Source organism: Peromyscus maniculatus, chromosome X, assembly GCF_049852395.1.
Source record: "Peromyscus maniculatus bairdii isolate BWxNUB_F1_BW_parent chromosome X, HU_Pman_BW_mat_3.1, whole genome shotgun sequence".
In the NCBI taxonomy this organism is placed as follows: Eukaryota; Metazoa; Chordata; class Mammalia; order Rodentia; family Cricetidae; genus Peromyscus; species Peromyscus maniculatus.
This window is the reverse complement of record NC_134875.1, coordinates 52,362,231-52,384,314: the sequence shown is the minus strand read 5'-3', so window position 1 is coordinate 52,384,314 and position 22,084 is coordinate 52,362,231. Positions and strand designations below refer to the sequence as shown.

Below are 22,084 nucleotides of genomic sequence, written 5' to 3'. Positions count from 1 at the left end.
TGCAAAGCCTCAGACTCTAAATTTGATCCTGAGAACTTGCTTATGCAGGAAGGAAAGCAGCACTCAGAGAAGTAGAGGGATGATATTCCTCTTTTCTGTGCTAGAAGATAAAATATGCATTAAAATGATGCATATGTGTGTCACAGTTACAAGACTCCTCTGTGAGATACTTGTGAAGTGTCACTTTGGCTAAGCTTAACTTTGTGCCCTAGATAGCTTTCTTTAGATACTTCTCCTTAGGTTGCTCACAAAAGTAATTTTTCTGAGTTTTGGAAAGGAGTGACATAAGTAGCCCTGTTTTATTGTTTGAATGATGATGTAGGTCCAGAGCCCTATTTTGCGTCTATTGGTCATTCTTGATGTCAATGGTAGTAGATAATTTCATGGCTATAGATATCAGGATCCACTGGTTCTAGATTCTCTAACTTCTTTGCCAGGTTCAGGGTTGGAGGCTTTTGGGGAATACAAAAATTTCTCCTGTGGGTTGCACATGGCAGTAAGCCTGTTTGCCTAGAGATGGACAAAATCATAGTGAGTGAGAGTTTCTACCTTTGCATATCCCATTTTCCATATATTCCTTCATTTCATATTCACTCTTCCTTTCTGGCCCCACATCCTGAGAGTGGAGGCTCACAATGGTTCTAAAAAAGCAGCTATACCAATATTGTTTTTTTTTTCCAGTTCCCATTAAAGTATGCAGTCAAATATCCATAGTGATTTCCTTTTGGGAGAGAGAAAATACCTTAGCCCATTTGTGTGGCTATAACAAGATGCCATACAGTAGGTAACTTACAAATAATTGTATTTTATTGCTTATTTCTTAGTATATTGGTGGCTGTGAATCCAAGACTATGTCACTGACAGTTGCTATGTTCCTATAAAGAGTTTCATCTGCTTGCATGGTGGTAGTATTTTGTTTCATCTTCCAGAGGGAATCACTATTGTGTCCTCATTTTACAAGGATCTGACCTTTCATTACAGGGGGAGCTCTTACGATATCATAACCTACTATTGGGACAATTGACATTGATGTGTTGAGCATTAGGCTTAAATATCAACTGTGGTAGAGAAAGAAGCCATGCAGTGAATCAAGTAATGTACCAGATAATAAGCACATTTCCAATAGGCCAGAGTGAGCCTCGTGTTCCACACACAGGACTCTTTGGCCTCTTTTGAAGTCCAACATTAAGTCTTTGTTTCTATATCCCACTCACTGCTACTCTGTCCTGATTTCTTTCAAAAAATTGCTCATTACTTAAAATATAATCACATAATTTCCTCCTCTCCTTTTCCCCCATTTCTTGCCCCTCCAATGTATACCCCCATCTTGCTAGCTCTCATATTCATGGCCTCTTTTTCTTTAATAATTATATGTATCTAACACTAGACAAAGAACTAAAGGCAACTAAGGAGTGCCAAGAGTGGGAGAAGCAGTGTTCCCTGGGAAACAGCCCTCCATCCTGATATTTTCTAGACAATATATAACACAGAAAAATCGTTCTGCCATAGACTAGTTTAGGCTCAACCTTTGCTCCTACTGTGACTTGAAAAGCTCACTCCACAGCATACTTTCAAACCTCTAACACTATCTCTCATCAAAGGTGAAGAAAGTTGGATTGGGCCCAATGAGGGCAACGAACTTTCTTTGTATTTGGCTAATTAACCTTTCTACATTCTCTTTGATATTTATGTGTTTTATGAAAACACCATGTTCCCTTTATGAAGTGGGAGAGTATGCCAAATTGTTATTAACCCCTAAATTGTGTGGGAATGATTAAAGAGATTCACGGGTGTCATTTTCCTGGAAAGGAATATTATTATGTTTAAAGATTTTCACAATAAATATGAAAAGGTATTTGATTTCTTCATAGTAGAAAAAATGCTTTATACTTTGGAATTCTTTATTCTTGTCTAACTGGGAAGGATGAAACAGAAAGTATTAGTTTTGTTAGGTCATACTAGGAAGACTGTCTTTTTCATTTAACATGCATTTCCTCTTTATTTTTATGCATTTATGGGAGGATCAATGTGACTTTGGCAATGTGAATTAAATACTTTCCAGGTATTTTTTTTTCAACTTCCAACCCTTTGTTGTGACTGTAACCATGTCAACTTTTCACTATTTGGCTCATTTCTGTCTCTTTTAATTTTACCACTGCTGAAATCTGAGCTATACATGATTGGGTTTTTAATTTTTTTAGATTTATTTTATTCTATATGTGTATAGGTGCTTTTTATTGCATGTATGTCTGTGCATCATGTGTGTACAATGTCCAAAAAGATCAGAAAAGACCAGATGCCCTGGAACTGAAGTTACAAAAGGTTGCTAACCACCATGTCGGTGTTGGGAATCGAAACTCGATCCTCTGAAAGAGCAATAAGTGCTCTTCTGAGACATCCATCTCTCCTGCCCCTCTATACCTGTTTTATAACTCTGTCTATATTGGCATAACCCATGTCAAATAGAAGTCAGTGCAGACGAGCTCATTCACATTGATACACTACCACTTTACTGACAATGTGGTATTTAGAAGACAGGGTTCCTATCGCCTTAAAAGGTATCCCAAGACAGTAAGGCCTCAGGGAAAAAGGTGTGATTCTGAACAGTCCCCAGAATTTAAGGACCTTTATGGCTCATTGGACACAATACACATCAATCACTATGTCTCAGCCAATGAGCTTACAGCTCTGGTGACGTGTGAGAAGGGCCATTATTACTCCTCAAGGCTCCGCCCCCTTATACCTGGTTCTCAGCCTTCTTGGGGCTGGCCTCAGCAGAAGGCTCCTCCCTGGTGCTGTCTAGCCCTTCTTTATAGGTACTCTACAAGTACCAACTCCATCTGCTGACTAGTGGAAAACTTTCCTACTGCTCTCACTGCCTCCAAGGAGGTCCTTGAGGCCAAGAGCCTCTCTCTACTTTGTGGCAGTAACCTTAACAACACCTCTTCCTTACCAACATCTTCAAAGCTCGAAGCTTCAGTAAGATCTTCATTGGCAAGGATTTTGTGCCATGTCTGCCTTTGCAGAGCGGGAGCCTGGATTACCTGACCAAGAGCAAGAGGGTGGTGGGATGGGGCAGGACGCTGGACAAATTGTTTTGCATGTGCTACCAATTGAAGAGAATGTTGATGACATCGATGGAACCGCAGCATTTCTGGTTTCACAGGCAGTAGCGAGAGCCATTATGGAAGAAGAGCGTAGGCAGGAAGAGATATGGCCTGATATCGAGGACATCTGGCCTTACGTTGATGATATCTGGCCTGTTGACGAGGAAGCCTGGCCTGATGTTGAAGAGGACTGGTATGTCTGGAATAGTGACCAAGAGAACGAAATTCAGGAGGAAGCTGAAGAAGACCAGGACTATAATAATGAAGACGAGGAGGAAGACAATAACGATGACGACTATGAATATGAGAAGAATGGAGAAGATGAAGATGAGACTAGGGGGAAGAAGATCATCCTGCATGCTGTAAGTTTACATATGGGGCTTTAGGTCCCGCTAGAGAAATTTCATTTTTTCTAATACATCATGCCCCTAAAGTGTGTATACATGCTATTAATGACCACATTATGCTTCACTCAAGGCATGAAAAGTTCAGTCCTTGGAGGCCCACCTATTCAGGAGAGGAAAAACTCTCCAAGAAATCCAGACCCTGGTAAAGAAAACATAGAATTGGGAGGGTGAGTGCCTAATAGAAGGAGCTACCTCTAGGATGGCTGTCTTTTATAATACCTGGAAAGGGATTCCAAGGTATATTACACAGCTCAGAAGACCCTGAGGAGGACATGTTCTAGTACAGCGAGTCCTTGAATAACACTTCTGTAGTCTATCACCTGCTGATCTTTGCAACAAAGGGACCAAGGCCACCAAGCATTAGCAAAGTTGCTTATTATTCAGTGTCTGTTGGCTTTGATAGCTCATTTTCAGGCCTTACACAAGGGTTTGAGTTTCAAGAAGAAAATATGTTCAATTTTTGGTTAAAAATACAGACAGATATAAGGTAGACTATTTTTTTAAGGTTTAAAAAAATGGTTCATGTCAATGTTTAAAATTGTTAATTATCTCTTATTCTACCTACAGATTGAGGGCAAAGGAAGCCATGGATGAAGATAGGATCAATGAATCAGTTCTTTGTGGATTTGAGATCATCTAACATTCATTAACACGTGGAAAGTTATCATCAATGATCCTGTTCTATTATTATTCATCCAAATATATGCACTTAAAACTTCCAAAATTGTTTAAATATTCTTTAAGTTAAAAATAAAAATAATTTGAAGTGAATAAATGGGAGAGTCTTTTATCAATAATACAAACTCAAGTCAATTGATGTCTATTGCTTTTTGTTTTAGCCTACCAGTCAATGATGCAGATTACTTTTAACTGTTTTCAGTTCTCTTATTACACTCTCAATAAATTCCATTAGTAAGTTTGCACCACTTATGAAAAAGAAAACAGACATGGAAGGTCTAGCATAGTCTGAATTTTATTCACATAAACTGATAAGTGACCCAGTTTGTCGGCAAGCAAGTTGGGGCACTTGAACACATAGGACAACAACAGTTGCAGCAGCACCTGGGAATTGGTGAGCAATGTCAACTCCTTAGCTCCATTCAAGATGTATTTGATAGTGAATTCTCAAATTGATCTGGCACAGGTTCTGAAGACCTTTAGTTTATCCTTCATATCAACATAGTGTGAGAACTGGCTGATTTAAAGTAGTGCTTTCACTGTGATTGGACCAAGATTATATCACTGAACTGAGACCCTTTAAAATAAATTGAATAAAAAAATAAATACTAGATGCTGAATGATGGATGGTACAGGGAAATACTACAATTTGGAAAGGTTTAAGACACAGAGAAAAACCTAAAAAGGCAAATATTGGATAGTATAGTGGAGAAAAATATATAAAAGAAAAAGTTAACTTCTAGATACATTAAAATGTGCATATAAAGTTTAAAAATGTAAAGCAATAACTACAAGTATATATACATACATAGTAGAGTGAATATGTGTGATGCATGCTTATGTAGCACACAGAGAATCTTTTATGGAAATGAAAATATCTATTTAGGATTACTAGGTATATTTTTTTAAGGAAGTATTTAATTGGATGGACGTACAGGCTGGACTTCAATGGCATCATAGTTCATCACTTAGGTTAGCTCAAGGGTGTATACATGAACTTTTCACTACACCTTTGTGTAGGTAACAATGCTTCTCGAAGAAAAATGAAAATAGGAGGGGTAAATTTTAAGAAAACTGTTCAACAACTGGAATCTGCTTAAGGAAAAAAGTGTAGTTGGATGTAACTAGATTAGGGATCAGAGGAGAAAGGACACCGTTTTTGAGGGTGTAAAGCTATGTTCTACGGGTATTTCAAGCTTCATAGGTACTCATTTGCCTTAATACCTCCTGATGTATTCTATGGGAACACATCTCATTTTACAACATTAAGTAAAACTATTCACATGTGAACCTAGATCATTCTCTAGTGTTCAACTTTCTGAATTATTAGGACCTTTTAAAAGTTTGACTTGTGCATCTTTCTTAAAGCACCCACCATTATATTGGTAGATACCTGATAAACATTTCTTACAAAAAATAGCTTACCTAGTGCACACAGAATTCTATTTTGTGTCACTGACATTGACATTTAAAAACACATTATCAGTGATGGGATAATAAGGACTAAGACACAACAGGGAAAGGAATTCATTATAGTGTTATAGAGCAAAAAAGGATAACTATAGTCTAAAATAAATTTTTATATTTTAAAGAAAAGCTAGAGAAGAAAAGATTCGAGGTTCACAGCACAGAAATCCAAAGGTTTGGTAAGATAGTGTGAATTACCTTGATTTCATCATGAAACATTATATATAAATACCTGTGTCAAAATACCACACTATACTCCATAAATAAATGCAACTAAACAATCTTTAGAACTAAACTAAAGATAAAATAATCTACATAGTATACATATTATCAGGAATTTGACATATTTATGACAGGCACATGGCACAGAGGCACATTGTAAGCCCTTTGTCACATTCATATTGAGTGGAGAGTCCAAATAGGCATTTAACGCAATGTCACTGAGGAGATTTCATTGATTATAATTGGTTAGTTTTGGAATTTCTACTAATATGACTTAAGACTAACTTACAAATCTTCTGTGAATTATATTGATGTTCTTTCCACTCTACAGGAAGTATAGCCACAAATCTGTGGTAATATTGTATTTGTGCTCTAACAAGTAAAACTTGACTGGAGATCAGAGGATAATGTCAGCCACTATATTAAATATAGCGGTCAGGCAGTGGTAGCACACACCTTTAATCCTAGCATTTGGGAGGCAGAGATTCATCTGGATCTCTGTGAGTTCAAGGCTACACTGGGAACAGAGACAGATATGGTAGCACACACCTTTAATTCTAAAACTAGTTAACCATAAAAGTATGGAGGTCTCTACAGACAGAAAGGAAGTGATAGAGCTGGGCAAAAATATGAAGTGATGTAGCTGGCAGAGAGGAGAAGTCAGATGTCAGGGCACAGAAAGGTATATAGGCATGAGTATTCAGGAAGTAGGTTCTCTCTTGGGCTGAGGATTTCCTAGTGGTAAGAACTTGTGTCTGTCTTGTTCTATCACTCAGATCTCTCAGCTTTCATCCCAATATCTGACTCTGGGTTTTTGTTTTGTTTTATTTTGTTTTTATTAATAAGACAGTTCAGCAATTCCTGTTACACAAATCTCTTTGCCTATTTTGACATTACTTAAGGAACAGATCTTCAGTATAGACAATCAAGTATTTTTTCAAGTTTATCTTTTGGTAATTTCATAAATGTATACAATGTCTTTCAATTATATCTACACTTCATTCTTCATGTCCCCCCCCCCTTTTTTTTTGGTTTTTCGACACAGGGTTTCTCTGTGTAGCTTTGCACCTTTCCTGGAACTTACTTGGTAGCCCAGGCTGGCCTCGAACTCACAGAGATCCTCCTGGCTCTGCCTACCAAGTGCTGGGATTAAAGGCGTGGGCCACCACCACCCGGCCCATGTCCACTTTCTTACAGGATCCTCAACATGCCTCTCCTAACCTCATGTCCTCTATATTTTTGATCAGCAGAGTCATGATTGTGGGGACATCTACTGGAGCTTGGGAAACCTATCAGAAGCCATACCCTAAAGAAACCAACTGCCCCTCCCCTAAAAGTCATCACCTGCCAATAGTTCTTAAGCTAGAAGTAGGGAACTGATGAGGCCTTTCACAATCCCTGAAGGAATGTCCACTGTCTTAATTCTGTGCATGTCTTAGGTAGGCAACCACAGCTGCTGTGGGTTGATGAATGCAATGGCTTTGTCATGTCCTGAAGACACTGTTTTGCAGCAGTCCTCCTAAACTCTAGCTCTTACAATCTTTCTGCCCCTCTTACATAATATCCTCTGGGCCTTGGGTGGGGAGAGAATGTGATATCATTCTCCTATTTAGGGATGACTACACCATAGTCAATGCTACTTTCAACCTTGTCCTCTTATGAGTCTCTGCATTATTCTCCATCCACACAAAAGGGAGTTTCTCTGATGCATGGTAAAAATTATACTGATATGTGGGTGTAATGATAAGTATTCAGAAGGTGATTTGATACTATGCTTATTTTAGCAAAATAGTAGAAGTAGGTTTTCCCCTAGTGCCTGTGACCTCCCCAGCCATGGATACTAGGCCAGTCATAAGTCCTTCTGTGAAATGAATTTTAAATCCAATTACAAAGCCATGGTTTACAACCATAACATTCCTGGCACTTTTGCACCAATGAACTTATCTAGTTAGGTCAGTCATTATGGTGGCCCACAGACTTCACAGCTGAGTAAGATTGCTGACAACTTTTTCTGCCTACTAGCCTGCATAGTACCTTCTAGCAATATATAAGCTGGCCAGTTGGGAGGAATCTTCCAGGTCACTATCACTTGAGTTTGTTTTGATTTGTTTTTATGTCCTGCTCTAAATTGTGTGATGTCTTCAATCGTAGGAGCTGACTGTTAAGTTCTGATGGATGACCAGAAGCAATGACAAGAGCCTGAATTGACCCAGGCATCTCTGGGATGCCTATGACCACACTTTGTAGGGTTTCTCTCACACTTGGCACTAGGCTATTTGTTTGATACCCTATGGAGTCTCAGAGCTGCATTATTCCCTTACATAGAGCAACTTCAATTTAAACTCCTTTGAGCATACATTCTTTAGGAAGCTTTTAAAATAATAGGTTTCTATGTGGCCTTTTCAAGCATTCTTGGTGATAGCTCTCCCTCCTGATATGCCAACATGTACCCTAGACTTCCATCCATCCTCTCCCAACTTAAACCTTCCCCATTATTCTCTTTTCTCCCTTCATATGGACTGTACTCTATCACCCCCCTGTTTTAATCTCTTTCTCATCCTATCCCATGGCCTCTCTTTATAGGTTCATAGTCTCTACATGTACTCCAAGTTAAACACACAAATCTGAAACTTTGCTGCTAGGATCCACATATGAGAGACAACATACAGCATTTGTTCTTTTGGGGCCTGGTTTACCCATATTTTTTCCAGTTTCATCCATTTTCCTGGAAATTTCATAGTTTCATTTTTATCTGCAGATCCATAAAATTTCATTGTATGTTGGTACCACATTTTCAATATTCACTCATATGTTGATAGATATTTAGGCTGTTTCCATTTCTTGGATATTGTGAATAAAGCAGCAATTAACATATATGAGCAAGTATCTCTGTTGCAGGATATAGAGTCTTTTGGATATATGCCCAGGAACACTAAAGTTTGTCCATACATCAAATCTCTTTTTAGAAATCCACACTGATTTCCATCATGTCTACATCATTTTACATACCCACTAACAGAGAATAAGGGCTGCTCTTTCCCCCACAGCCTCAACAGTATTTGTTGTCATTGGATTTTTAATCATTTTTGAGCCATTTTAACTGGAGTTAGAAAATAAGAAGATTTTTAAATTTACATTTCCCTGATTCCTAAGATGTTGAACACTTTTTAGGATATTCTCAGTATTTTATATATTTTCTTTTGTGTAGACCAATTTTTAAATGGTCTTAATAGAAAATATGAAGCCATACATAGGATTGAAATCATGTGATATCAGAGGAATAGGAACAGCCCTATGCTAACCTCACCTCACCAACTCGGCAGCTTCCAAAAGGCAAGATTCTTCCTGTCAACCCATGCCTTGCTTTCTGCCATCTGATTTTTTCTGTCTGTCCAACCACATCACTTCCTCTTCCTGTCCATGTGTGTCACTTTATGTCTGTACATACCACCAGACTTCCATGGTTACCTAGTGTTGAAATTTAAGGGTGTGCCACCATACCTGGCTCTTTTCCTAGTGTGGTCTTGAACTCACATTGATTCAGACAGATCTCTGCCTCCTAAGTGATAGAATTAAAGGCATGTGCTTACATTGCATGACTTTTGTGTTTACTTATAATTGCTGTTTTTTTCCTCTGATCTCCAGGCAATCTTTATTTATTACAGCAGAAATAAAATATCACCACACTTTTGAGAATTCTGTTAAGAGCTAAAGCCCACCTTTTGACTGAGTTGTTTTCATGATGCTTTGTTTTTTGACTTTGTTTATTCTCGATAATAATCCTCTAACAGATGTATGTCTGGAGAGGATTTCTTTCCCAACTCTGTGGGCTCCCTCTTCACTCAACTGTCTTTATCCTTTGCTGTACAGAGATCATTACATTTCTAAATCACATTTGTCAATCAGCATTAATTCCTGAGTTAATTCAAAGTTTTTATTGTAATGGTTTTCACCTCTTTGGTTAGGCTTATTCTTTTGGCATTCTAAGACTATTGTGAATGAGACTGATTCCCTGATTTCTTGTTTATGGTGTTTTTATTGGTATATATAAAGGCTACTACTAATTTTTATGTTGATTTTGTGTATCTGTTATTCCTTCTCTTGTCTTAGCAAGAATTTAAAGCACCATTTTGATCAGAAATGGAGACATTGGATTGTAGCTAGAGTTTTCCTGCCTTGCCCACAGTCAGGACAAATCTCTGTCACTTGCCAGTCCCATAGCTGCTCAGACCCAACCAAGTAAACACAGAGACTTATATTGTTTAAACTGTTTGGCCGTGGCAGGCTTCTAGCTATCTAGTTCTTACATCTTAAATTAATCCATTTCTATAAATCTATACCTTGCCACGTGTCTTGTGGCTTACCGGCATCTTTACATGCTGCTAGTCCTGGCAGCAGCTGGCAGTGTCTCCCTCACTCAGCCTTCTACCTCTCAGAATTCTCCTCTCTTCTTGTCCTGCCTATACTTCCTCCATGGCCACTGGCCAATCAGTGTTTTATTTATATAGAATGATATCCACAGCAGTGGATAGTCCTATCTTGTTCCCAATTTTAATAGACTTTCAAGTTTTTATTTTTTGCTTAAGATGATGTTGGCTATGGATTTCATCATACATAAACTTTATTATGTTTAAATACATTGCTTTCAGGCCTATTTTTCTAGGACATTTATCACAATGTGATGTTCATTTTTGTCAAATGTATATATTGAGAAGACCATGTGATTTTGGTCTTTAAGTTCATTCATATGATTTATTATATTTACCAACATATGTATATTATCATCTCTACATCACTGGCCTGACACCAATTTGATCATTGTGGATGGCCTGTTTTATGTTTGTCTGAGAATTTTTGCATATATGTTAGTAAGTAGTAATGATCAATTGTTATCTTTTTGTGTATCTTTACCTGGACTTAGTGTTATAGTAGCATTGGTTTCATAGAACAGGTTTGGAAGTTTTCCTTATATTTCTATCTTTTTGAATAATGTGGAAATATTTCTTGTAGTTCTTTAATGGTCTGGTAAATTTTTTCTCTGCATCCGTCTGGAGTCAGGGTGGTTTATTTATTTATTTATTTTTAAGTCAGGGGACTTTTTATTACTGTTTAAATCTCACTTCTTGCTCTGGTTTAAATTATTGATCTCTTCTTGGTTTTGATGGTTAAGATGTATTTAGAAGTTAATCCATTTGTTTTTGGTTCTCTAGCTTGTTTTTGGTGTGTGTAACCTGTCAATTGGTGAAAGCAGTGTACTGAAGTCATATATGTATTGAGGGAGGTTCATAAATTCTTTAATATCTCATAGTGTTTGTTTTATGAAGTTGGGTACACACAAGTTTTGTGTATATGAGGTAATAATTGTAATCTCCTCTTGGTAAACTATTCTCTTAATCAGAATTAAGTGGGCACCTTTTAATTAGTTTTATATTGGAGTCTAGCCAGTATGAAAATCAGTGTGGTAGTTCCTCCTGAAGCTAGAAATAGATTTACCTCAAGATCTTAGGCATATACCAAAATGATTCCACATCCTATTATAGAGACATTTGCACATTCATATTCTACGTAGCTGGAGTTTTCTCTCTGGGTCCCGCTAAGCCCCAGCAGTCCAACAGCCTACGTATATAAAATAAACTATTTAAACTGTTTGGCCTAATGGCTCAGGCTTCTTGCTAGCTGTTTTCATGTCTTTAATTAACCCATTTCTATTAGTCTATAAGTTGTCACGTGGCTTGCCTGTACCTTACATCTCGCTTGGGTGGCTGGCAGTGTCTCTCTACCTCAGCCTTCCACCTCCCAGAATTCTTCTCCTTCTTGTCCCGCCTATCCTATCCTTCCTGCCTGGCTACTGGCCAATCAGAGTTTTATTTATCAATCAATCATCCACAATAACTCTATTCATAATAGCCAGAAACTGAAAATGACCTAGATATCCATCAATGGATAAATAGATGCAAAAATGTGGTACATTTACACAGTGATTACTCAGCTGTTTAAAAAAATGAAATCATGAGATTCTCAGGAAAAAAAACTCATCTTGAGTGAGATAACCCAGACCCAGAAAGACAAATATGGCATGTGTTAGCTTATATGTAGAAGTTAGATGGTAAGTGTTCAATAAGCATGCCACAATCTATATAACCACAGAGCTTAGTTATAGAGTAAGAAACTATGGGAAATAAAAGGGTGTTCCTAGGAAGGGGAAACAGAATAGTTATGGATGGGTGGATGGACATGGGAGAAGACTGGAATCGGGGGACCAAGTTGGGGGAAGAAGCAAGTATGTGATGGAATAAGGGTAGGGACAACTAAAACTAGTTGCTATTTCATGGATATTATATAGACCCAATACAGTAGAATTTTAATATATATATATATATGAAATAAGTCTAAATGGAATCACCAAATAGGAGAGACAAAGCCTCAACTCTTGCCACCAAAGGAAACCTTCAGTGCTAGGGATTGGTTATATCTAACTGAGTTGTAGGCCAAAGGAGACACATGGAAACCCCAAACAACCTAGGCTATTGCTAAAACTATTGGATACTCTGCACAAAATGATGTAAGGCCCTATTCCTGAAGACACTGCCTACAAACTCATTGAACACAGAGAGGTTGAGCTGGTGCCTACCAAGATCCTTCATCCATGTTGATTGTTGTTTACAGTATTAGAAGGTTCTCTGATTACTGCTAGAGAAGAAAGGTTAACACCATCTCACCTACAAACTATGTGATCTGCAATGGTGACCTGCCTAAAAGATATTCAGGTGCAATCATGGTGCAAAAGTTGGGGAGTAACCAACCACTATCTGATTGGATTTAAGGCCCACTCCATGAGATGAAACCCCTGCTAAACACTACTCAGGTGGCCAAATACATAAGACTAGATAGGCCATGGACCTGGGGAAAACAAAATACTACTGTTAAAGTTACATAGCCATAAAATAACTTTTAACAACATTCTGCTATAGTCATAAATCAATGTCTTGTTAAGTTAACATCGGAGAATCATCCTCCTGCAGTAGATGGGAACAAATACAGAGACCCAAAATTGAACACTATGCAGAGTGAGAGACCATGGAAAACTCATTCCTAAATAGGATGACTCCATCAAATTCCATTCTTTAGGGCTCAGAGAACTCTGAGGAAGAGGAGACAGAAAGATTGTAAGATCCAGTGGGGAACTTCCCGAGCACTCTGTTTCTTTCTATTCCCATGATGTCTTCATTTATCATGGTATCTCTTTCCTTGCTCTCCCACTCTGTCCCTGTTCCAACTCGAACCTCCCACTCCCCTATGTTCTCATCCCCCATCCCTTGCCCTCCATAACCCCCCATCCCCAGTTTGCTCATGTAGATATCATCTATTTCTCCTTCACTGGGCGATCCATGCATCCTTCTTAGGGTCCTCCCTGCTAGCTAGCCTCCCTGGAGCCGTGGGTTGCAGTCTGCTTATCCTTTGCATTACATCTAGTATCCACTTATGAGTGAGTACATACCATGTTGTTCTTCTGAGTCTGGGTTACCTCACTCAGGATATTTTCTAGTCCCATCCATTTGCCTGCAAATTTCATGATGGGATAGGGAGAAGCAGAGAGCTAGGGAAGTTCCCAGGAATCCACAAGGATGACCCTACTTTAGACTACTGGCAATAGTTGAGAGGGTGCCTGAACTGGACTACTCCGGCAATCAGATGGTGGAATACCCTAACTGTCATCATAGAGCCCTCATCCAGTGACTGATGGAAGCAGATGAAGAGATAAGACCAAGCTCCAGGAGTCCAATTGATGAGAGAGAGGAGGGATTCTATGAGCAAGGGACATTGAACATTGAGATTATGATAAGAAAATGTACAGAGACAGACAGCCAAACTAGTGGTAATGCATAAACTGTGGACCAATAGCTGAGGAGCCCCCATGGTACTGGACTAGGCCCTTTGGATAGGCGAGACAGTTGTTTAGCTTGAACTGTTTAGGGGGTCCCAAGGCAGTGGGATTGGGACCTGGTGCATGAGCTGGCTTTTTATAGCCCAGTGCCTATGGTGGGACACTTTGTGCAGCCTTGGTGCAGGGAGGAGAGGCTTGGACCTGCCTCACCTGAATGTACCAGGCTCTGCTGACTCCCTATGGAAGACCTTGCCTTGGAGGAGGTGGGAATAGTGGGTGGGTTGAGGGGGAAGGCTGGGAGAAGGGGCTAGAGGAGGGAAGAGAGGGGGAATCTGTGGTTGGTATGTAAAATGAATAGAAAATCTCTTAATAATAACAATAATAATAATAGAAAATAAAAAAGATCCAGTGGAGGTGGAAGACACCAAGGAAACAAGGCCTTCTAGACAAGGAACTGATGCACAGAGGAACTCACTGAGACTATAGTAGCATGCACAGGGCCTTCATAGGTCTAAGCCAGATGAGCTTACAGCACTGAGAGGGGAAGTGAACACAAGGTCCCATCCCTAACCCAAAAGCTAATTCCAACTGACAACCATTCACAAATGAAAAATTAGTTTTCGGCAACAGAGTCTTACTAGGTAAACAAATCACACTTCAGGGCAGGCTCCATGCCCAGAAGTAGGTGGCCAACACAGAACAAACTTAATAGTATGGAAGTGGGGTACATTGTCTCATAATGCTTTCCCTGGGTATATTTTTTTAATCTTGCAGGTCTTTTGCTTACATACTGTGGTTTCTAGTATTGTGCTTTTTATGAGATTTCTGTGTGTGCAAATATGGGTTTCTCTGTGTCTGTGTGTGGTTTTGTGCTTTTTCTTTGGCTCTTTTTTTCTGTTTTGTCCTATTCTAGTTTTTTGTTTTTATGTTATCTTATTTTACTTTTTTATATGCCTTTTTAAAAAATAAGATGAAGAAAGGGTGTGGATTTGATTAGGCTGGGAGGTGGGAAGGACCTAGGAGGAGTTGGAGGAGGAGAAACCATATTTAGAATACATTGTATGAAAAAATATATTTTCAAAAAAGGAACTAAATAAATAAATAAGACATTTATTTTGTCAGATACTAGAATAGTGACACCTGCCTGCTTCCTGGTTTCATTTGCTTGGAGTATGTTTTTTAATTTCTTCACTCTAAGATAGTATCTTTCCTTGAACTTGAGGTAAACATTTTGTAGACAGCAAAAAGATGATTCCTATTTTCTGACCCACTTGGCCATTTTGCATCTTTTGATTGGGGAATTTGGCCATTAATATTCAGAATTATTATAGAAAGGTTTCTATTTACTTATATCATTTTATTGATTTTGTGGCATTTGTTTTCTTATTCCTAATTTAAATAACTGCTTCCCTGGAATTATTTCTTTTCCATCCACAGACTCCCTTATCTTCAGTAGTAGTTTGTGGAGCAATAATTTAGTGATCATAAATTCCTTTAGTCTGCTTCTATTATGGAAAGTTTTTCTTTACCCCTCCATTTTGATGGGTAATTTTGCCAATTAACATAGTTTACGTTGACATCTATGCTCTTTTGGAATTGTTCTAAGTTCTTCTGGCCTTTGGAGTTTCTAGTGAGAGATCAGTTGTTATGATGGGCCTGCCTTTATGTTACTTGAGCCTTCCTTCAATACCTTTACCTTGTTCTGTATATTTGTACTCTAGCTATAACATAGGGACTATAAAATGAGAACTTGTTTCTTTAGTCTTGTCTGTTTGATGTCATGTGTGCTTATCATACCAAATTGGGCTTCTCTTTCTCTAGATCTGGGATGTTTTCGGTTATGACTTTGCTGAGGCTTTGTTCTATGCCTATGCCTTGAAATTATCATCCTATATTTATTATTCATAGATTTGCCCTTTTCATGCTTTATAAAATTTTCTACATATTCTGCATATGAATTTTTTAATTTATAATTTTCTTGGATGGACTGATACAATATAGGACTGGAGGAAACATCTAAACATATAGATATTATATACAATAAACCCATGGCTAACACAATCTTAAATGGAGAAAAAGTTAAAATTGTCTCACTAAAATCAAAACCATAATAGGGATGACTACTATTTCTACCCCTATTTAAAATTGTGCTTGAAGATCTAGCTTGAGCAATAAGAAAAAGAAATAAAAGATACAAATACAAAAAGAACAAGCCAAATGATCGAATTGTCTGCGTTGGTCCTCAAGCCTTTGTATTCTATTTTCTACATGGTGAGGGTTTTCACTGAATTTTTATTAGACTTATTGAGTTCTTCATTTCCAGCTACATATCAATTTTGTTTACATTAAGGATTTCCATCTCTTTACTGAATTCAATAGTCATATTCTGAATTGTTCCTATAATTTTATCTAGCTATATTTGTTTGTGGGGTTTTATTTGTACTTCAATCACAAGTTTATTCTATCCTTTTAAAGGATTATGCAAATATTTGTGCCTGTATGAATTCTTTGAACGCTTATACATATTTTATTTACTCTGGAATTCTATGCCTTGAGTTTCTTCTTGGGTTGTTCTTTTTAGGGATATTTACTACAAGATTGATTGGTTTTTCATGTTGGTTGTATTTTGTGATAGGAACTGGGCACCTGGGATTATGTGTCTTCCAATAAGAAGCTGTAGCCTTCCAGTCCATAGTCCCCATGTATGGTGTTCAACTGGGAAGTTTGAGAGAGGTCCAAAGGAATAGAGTTGGGGGAAGCTGGTCTCTTACCGAGGTCTTGGGTGCAGAGTGTCCACACATGGCTTGGGGGTAGAGTAACTTGCAAAATTTCCAAGAGAGCAAAACTTAATGGAGCAGGTCTCTTACTAGGAAGCCTGGGCATCTTGACAGTGTAGTGAGGCCAGATGTTGGTCTGGGAAGCCTTGGAGAGTCATAGAGGTGGGGCCCAACAGAGTGGTTCTCTTGGTGGAGTTGGTCAAGTAGTTTGGGGACTTGTAGAGGCTCTCAGTTAGGTGGGGGCTGATTTGAGAGTGTAGCTGGGTCAGCTAACTTAAATGAGTTTTGCCTCAGGTGTAGACACTGACTGAAAAGCCTGTGGAATGTTTGGGACGGGGTCTAGGTAAGGGCAGGTGGGTTTTTTATGGCCTAGGAAATATGAGAGAAGTGTACCCAACGTGCATGTTCAGCTGGAGGTCCCAGGAAGTGCAAGCAGGAAGCTTAAGAAGAAATGGGGCTTAGCAGAGGGTGTGTTGATGTTAGGTCTCTGGGAGAATTGAGCATGTGGCATCTCTTGGGGGCACAAAAACTGAGGGAGGTAATCAGGAAGCTGGGGAGCCTATGGGGATAAAGGATTGGGGTCTATGGTAGTTAGTACTGAGTCCTGTTTTTGTTTTTTGTTTGCTTATTCAGTTGTCTCCTTGTTTTTTGTTGTTATTTGTTAGTTTGTTTTTGAGACTGATTCTCATGGGTCCTAGGCTAGTCTTAAGTTCACAGTGTAGCTGAGGATGGCCTTGAATTTCTGACCTTCTGGCTTCCACCTCCCAAGTGCTGGGATTACAGTCATACCCTAATCACATTTGGCTGAGAAGGTTGTTTCTTGATTATTTCTAGAGAAAGAGAGAGGTCCTTTGTATTTTGCTATGCAATAATAGAAAATTAATGCATGGGGCTTACCAGAGGGCAGTCTTGTCAGGTTTCTAGGTGTGTAGGTCAAACTATTATTCAACCATTCCTGATATGAACCTATTAATGAAAGCCTTGTGGTTTTAGATTTTCTTAGTAAGCTAAAATAAAAAAAATAGCCTTGCATTCAAGATTTTAATGTTTATATATGTATCTATGTATGCAGGTATAAGTCATGGGTATAGTCTTTGAAACTTGAACAGGTCCCAAAAAGAGAGGTGGGGAGATGTGATGAGGAAGGTGTGGAGGACAATAGAACACATGTGACAATAAAATAATAAGGATACTACTGGGGTAGAAGGACACAAGTGGATATGAGGGGATGGAGGGGCTGGGATGAATAAAAGCAAATTCTGTTTGAAAACATCATAATAAACCTAATAGTGTGTGCTAATTTTAAAATTAATAAATCGAAAATACGCAAGTGTTCTAAGTTGAAACCTGGTCTTTCAGATTGACAAGAAGTAATATTCATCATAATAAAGGAAAGATATTTTACTTAATACTTGATTTAAACCTTTCAAATATTTTTATATATCACATATAGGCTCGCAAATAAACTCTTACTGTGAGCCCTTCATATGGTATTCAAGTTATAGACTTCTCAGTTTACATATTTGGTTTATTATCCTTACCCCTTCCTTATTTCCTGTCATATTTTGCCACCTAAACACAGAAACAACACAGCCCTTTGGCTTGGAAAGGAAACATTAACCTTGGTCTCATATTCCCTCTTTCTTTAAGGCTTGGACCTACAGACCTAGTGTGGGCAAGGCTAAAATCAACCATCCTACTCCTCCACCCATTCCTAACCACATCCATCCTCTCTAACACGTAGCTGACTTTTCGCCACACATTTTACATAGTTCCTTGGACTCAAGGATTCTCTTCTTTCCCCACATGAAAATAGTTACATGGAGGCTATTTCCCATCAGCTGGATCAGGCACACCTATGTAGAGCCCCCTAGGATTATCACAAACTTTCCAAATGACATTTTGCTTCTCTAAACTGTCTCTATCCTATTTACTTTCTCTGCTGTTATGCACAGACTGAAATGAGATTAAAAAGCAATTTGTGGTTTTGGAATTTAATTTCTCATAGAACAAAGACTAAAGAAACCAGAAATTTGTCTAAATGTGTCTGTTGGTATCTAGAGATATTGCTAAGCTCTTCACTGACAAAAAATGAACAAAAGACAGAGGCTAGGTATAGTGACACATATCTATAATTCTAGCACTTAGGAGACAGGCAAGATTGTGAGTTCAAAGCCAGCCTGGTTAAGATCATGAGTAATAATGCTTGCTGCCAAGCAAGTATTTTCCATGAACAATAAAAAATATTTTTAGAAAGCATACAATCAGATCCATCACCTATAGAAGCTTTCAAAATGCTACACACAGCATGCTAACTTGCTTATCACTGCTAGTGCTATTGGATCTGCTGGGCCCCAATGACCAAATGGCACAGAATTTTACATGATGGGTGATGTCGCTCTGTATGCTGTGAATGTGTTGCTCTGATTGGTTAATAAATAAAAACTGATTGGCCAGTAGTCAGGCAGGAAGTATAGGTGGGGTAAGTAGACAAGGAGAATTCTGGGAAGAGGAAGGCTGAGTTAGTAGACACCAGCCCACCGTCCAGGGAACAGCATGTAACAGCATACAGGTAAAGCCACGGAACATGTGGTAACATAAAGACTAACACAAATGGGCTGAGTTTAAATATAAGAGCTAGTCAGTGGTAGGCCTGAGCTAATGACCAAGCAGTTTTAATTAATATAAGCTTCTGAGTGATTATTTTATAAGCAGCTGCAGGGTCCATGGGGCTGGGCAGGACCAGAGAAATCTTCAGCTAAATTATCTTGCTCAAGGATAATTCGAAAATAGAAGCTTTTTAGATTACTCAAAAATTGGTATGATTTGTAATCTCAAATACATATATGATTCTTTCACACTGAAAAATAAGTCCAGGAGATGTCATGGCCTGGTAGTGGGGACCAGAGACAACTTCCATTTCCTCTTAGAAGACATAATTTCAATAAAATTTAGACCTCTGATTACCCAGAAAATGTGTTAAAGACACAAGTCCCTAAATTTCTGTGGGGCTCACTTACTCTGTAGTGTAAATATGCCTTAACAACATAGATAGGGTGGTCAGTATATCCACAAGTGATGCTGGCTAGAATAGAAGTCTGACTGACTGATATGCCATGGTTCTTCCTAACACTGGGACTTTTCCAGAAGTTCCATCTTCAGTGACTTGTGTGAAGATGGGGCCATTAGCTTCTGCCCAGTGTTACATTTTCTCAGTCTTAAACTGAGTTCCAAAACAAAGTCCTGTGCTTAATACCCTGCTCTCCTCCTAGTGAATACAGTCCACAATATGCACAATGGAATAATATCCAGCTATATTAAGAAGAAAATGAAACTGTAACTTCTATGGCAACATGGTAAGATTGGAAATCATTATGTTAAATTAAATAATCCAGGCACAGAAAGATATGCACCACATGATATCATTTACACATGGAATGTAAAAACATCAGTTTCATAGAAAATGAGACTATAATGTTGGTAATCAGAGGCCTGAGAAAATAAGGAGTGGGAAAAAAGAGGTTGAACAATGAGTATTATGATATACTTAGATGGGGATAATAAATTCTGATGTGCTATTGCTCAGTAGAAAGACTTTAGATAAAGTATTGTGTATTTCAAAAGAGAAAGGATTTGAACATTTTCACCATAAGAAATGATGCTTGATAAGCTAGATATGTTTACCCTGACATAAACATTGCACAATTTGTGCATGTATTGAAATACCTCATGCCCCTCATAAATATGTCCTGAGTCTATAGTTTGGTATATTAGCTACAAAGTAAAATTTAAGTAAAAACACAGGGAAAATATGTCAATCAAATATTGCACAAAAAAAGTTTACAAATGACAAGTAAGCATATAAGACAAACAAGTACCTATAAAATGCCTAAAATCATTTAATAATTAAGAAAGTTCACATCAGAACCTGTATATTTAATAGAATAGATTCACACTGTGAATCAACTATTGGTAAAGATGTGAATGACTGACTCATGTACTTCTAATGAGAATTCAATGTGCAATTACTGTGAAAGAGTTTTACAATTTCTTAAAATGTTATATATACAACTACCAGATGATCCATTCATGCTATTCCTAAATATTTATCCAAAAGAAGGAAAAAATTGTGTCATACATCACAGACCTGCCTGTGAATATATGTAAGAGCTTTATTTGTAACTCCCAAACCTGAAATTAAAACTTAATGTATAAAAACTCTGGCACATTCATTTAACATAATATTTAATCGTAATAAAAAAGAATGTACTATTGGCACATGTAATAATAGTAATTGATCTCCAAATAATCATTTTGAGTAAAGAATTGTGATGAAAATTGATCACTGTACAAATGCACTTATATAAAGCTCTGGGGGAGAGGGGACATTTGTGTATCAACAGAAAGCAAATCAGTGTTTGGAGATAAGAACTCAAGAGGGAAGTCTTATGAAAGGATGTGGGAAAAGTTCATTATCTTGGTTGTGGTGGTCATTTAAATCATTTATATGTCAGAATTTATGCATTATAACTTGTAAGTATAGGCAGCTTATTTATCATATGTCAATTGTACTTCAATAAAGTTATTTTAAAAAGCAAGTGATGATCCATTAGAGTTGCTTCTTAGTTTCAATCTGAAGCTATAACAGGAATCCCTTAGGCTGGTAATTTCTAGATAATATAAATTTCTTTCTCACAATTCTGATCAAAACAGCAACAAGGGGTGGAAATACAGCTCAGTTGGTAGAGTACTTGCCTAGCATGCAGGCAGCTCTGGGTTTAATCCTCAACATCTCATAAAAACAGGTGCATGGCTATAATCCCAGCACTCAGGAGGTAGAGGCAAGAAACTACATGTAAAGCCTCCTGGGCTACATTAAGATGTTATCTCAAAACAAACAAAGGCTTTGCCAAGCACACTGGCAGATGTCTTTAATCCCAGCACTTGGGAGGCAGAGGTAGGTGGATCTCTGTCAGTTTGAGATCATCCTGGTCTCTATAGTGAGTTCCAGGACAGCCAAAGCTACCTAGTAAGATCCTGCCTCCAAACAAAACACTGATAAATGTCTAGTGTCCAGTGAGGGCTTTGCATCTTCTCATTGTGTTTTTATATGGAAAGAGGTGGATGCTGTGTGTTGGTACAACAAAAGAGATTGACAAGTCTTTTACTTCTGTGAAACCTGTTTGGGTTTCCTTTTCTTTTTAATTTTTGCTTTGGTTTGAATTTGTATTTTATTTAGTTTTTATTCATTGATAGTTTTATACATTTGAGTAATGAAATATTAGTTTTTCTCACTCCAATTCCATCCCATTCCCTCTCCTCCCCTCACACACTGAAACGCTCCTTTCCAGTAAGGTTTCCTCACATTTTCTTTTTGTGTGTGGCCCATTGAGTTTAGTGACTTTCTTACCAGAGCATGGGTAGGAGATTATTTGCTGGAGCTAAGGCAGCTTAACACCTCCCCCAACATTAAATGTGAATAGTGATTTAGGGGGAGTGGTCTCATGGACCCTCCCCATCCATGATCAAGTGTTGTTGACT

The 22,084-nt window shown here is 38.1% G+C and overlaps 1 protein-coding gene across 1 annotated transcript; it reads left to right on the top strand.

Annotated features, from left to right (window-relative positions):
* Positions 1–205: 205 nt before the first annotated feature.
* On the top strand, positions 206–4,289 carry LOC121825745 (uncharacterized). Its single transcript, XM_042269316.2, has 2 exons — positions 206–3,469; positions 4,082–4,289. The coding sequence occupies exons 1-2, from the start codon at positions 3,011–3,013 to the stop codon at positions 4,106–4,108; spliced, it is 486 nt and encodes a 161-aa protein (XP_042125250.1). The 5' UTR covers positions 206–3,010; the 3' UTR covers positions 4,109–4,289.
* The last annotated feature ends 17,795 nt before the right edge of the window (positions 4,290–22,084 follow it).

Bases quoted from the DNA above. Each gene is read 5' to 3' on its own strand.
- LOC121825745 (XM_042269316.2), top strand. From the start codon at position 3,011: ATGTCTGCCTTTGCAGAGCGGGAGCCTGGATTACCTGACCAAGAGCAA. The intron at 3,470-4,081 runs GTAAGTTTACAT...TTCTACCTACAG, and splicing joins AGAAGATCATCCTGCATGCT to ATTGAGGGCAAAGGAAGCCA.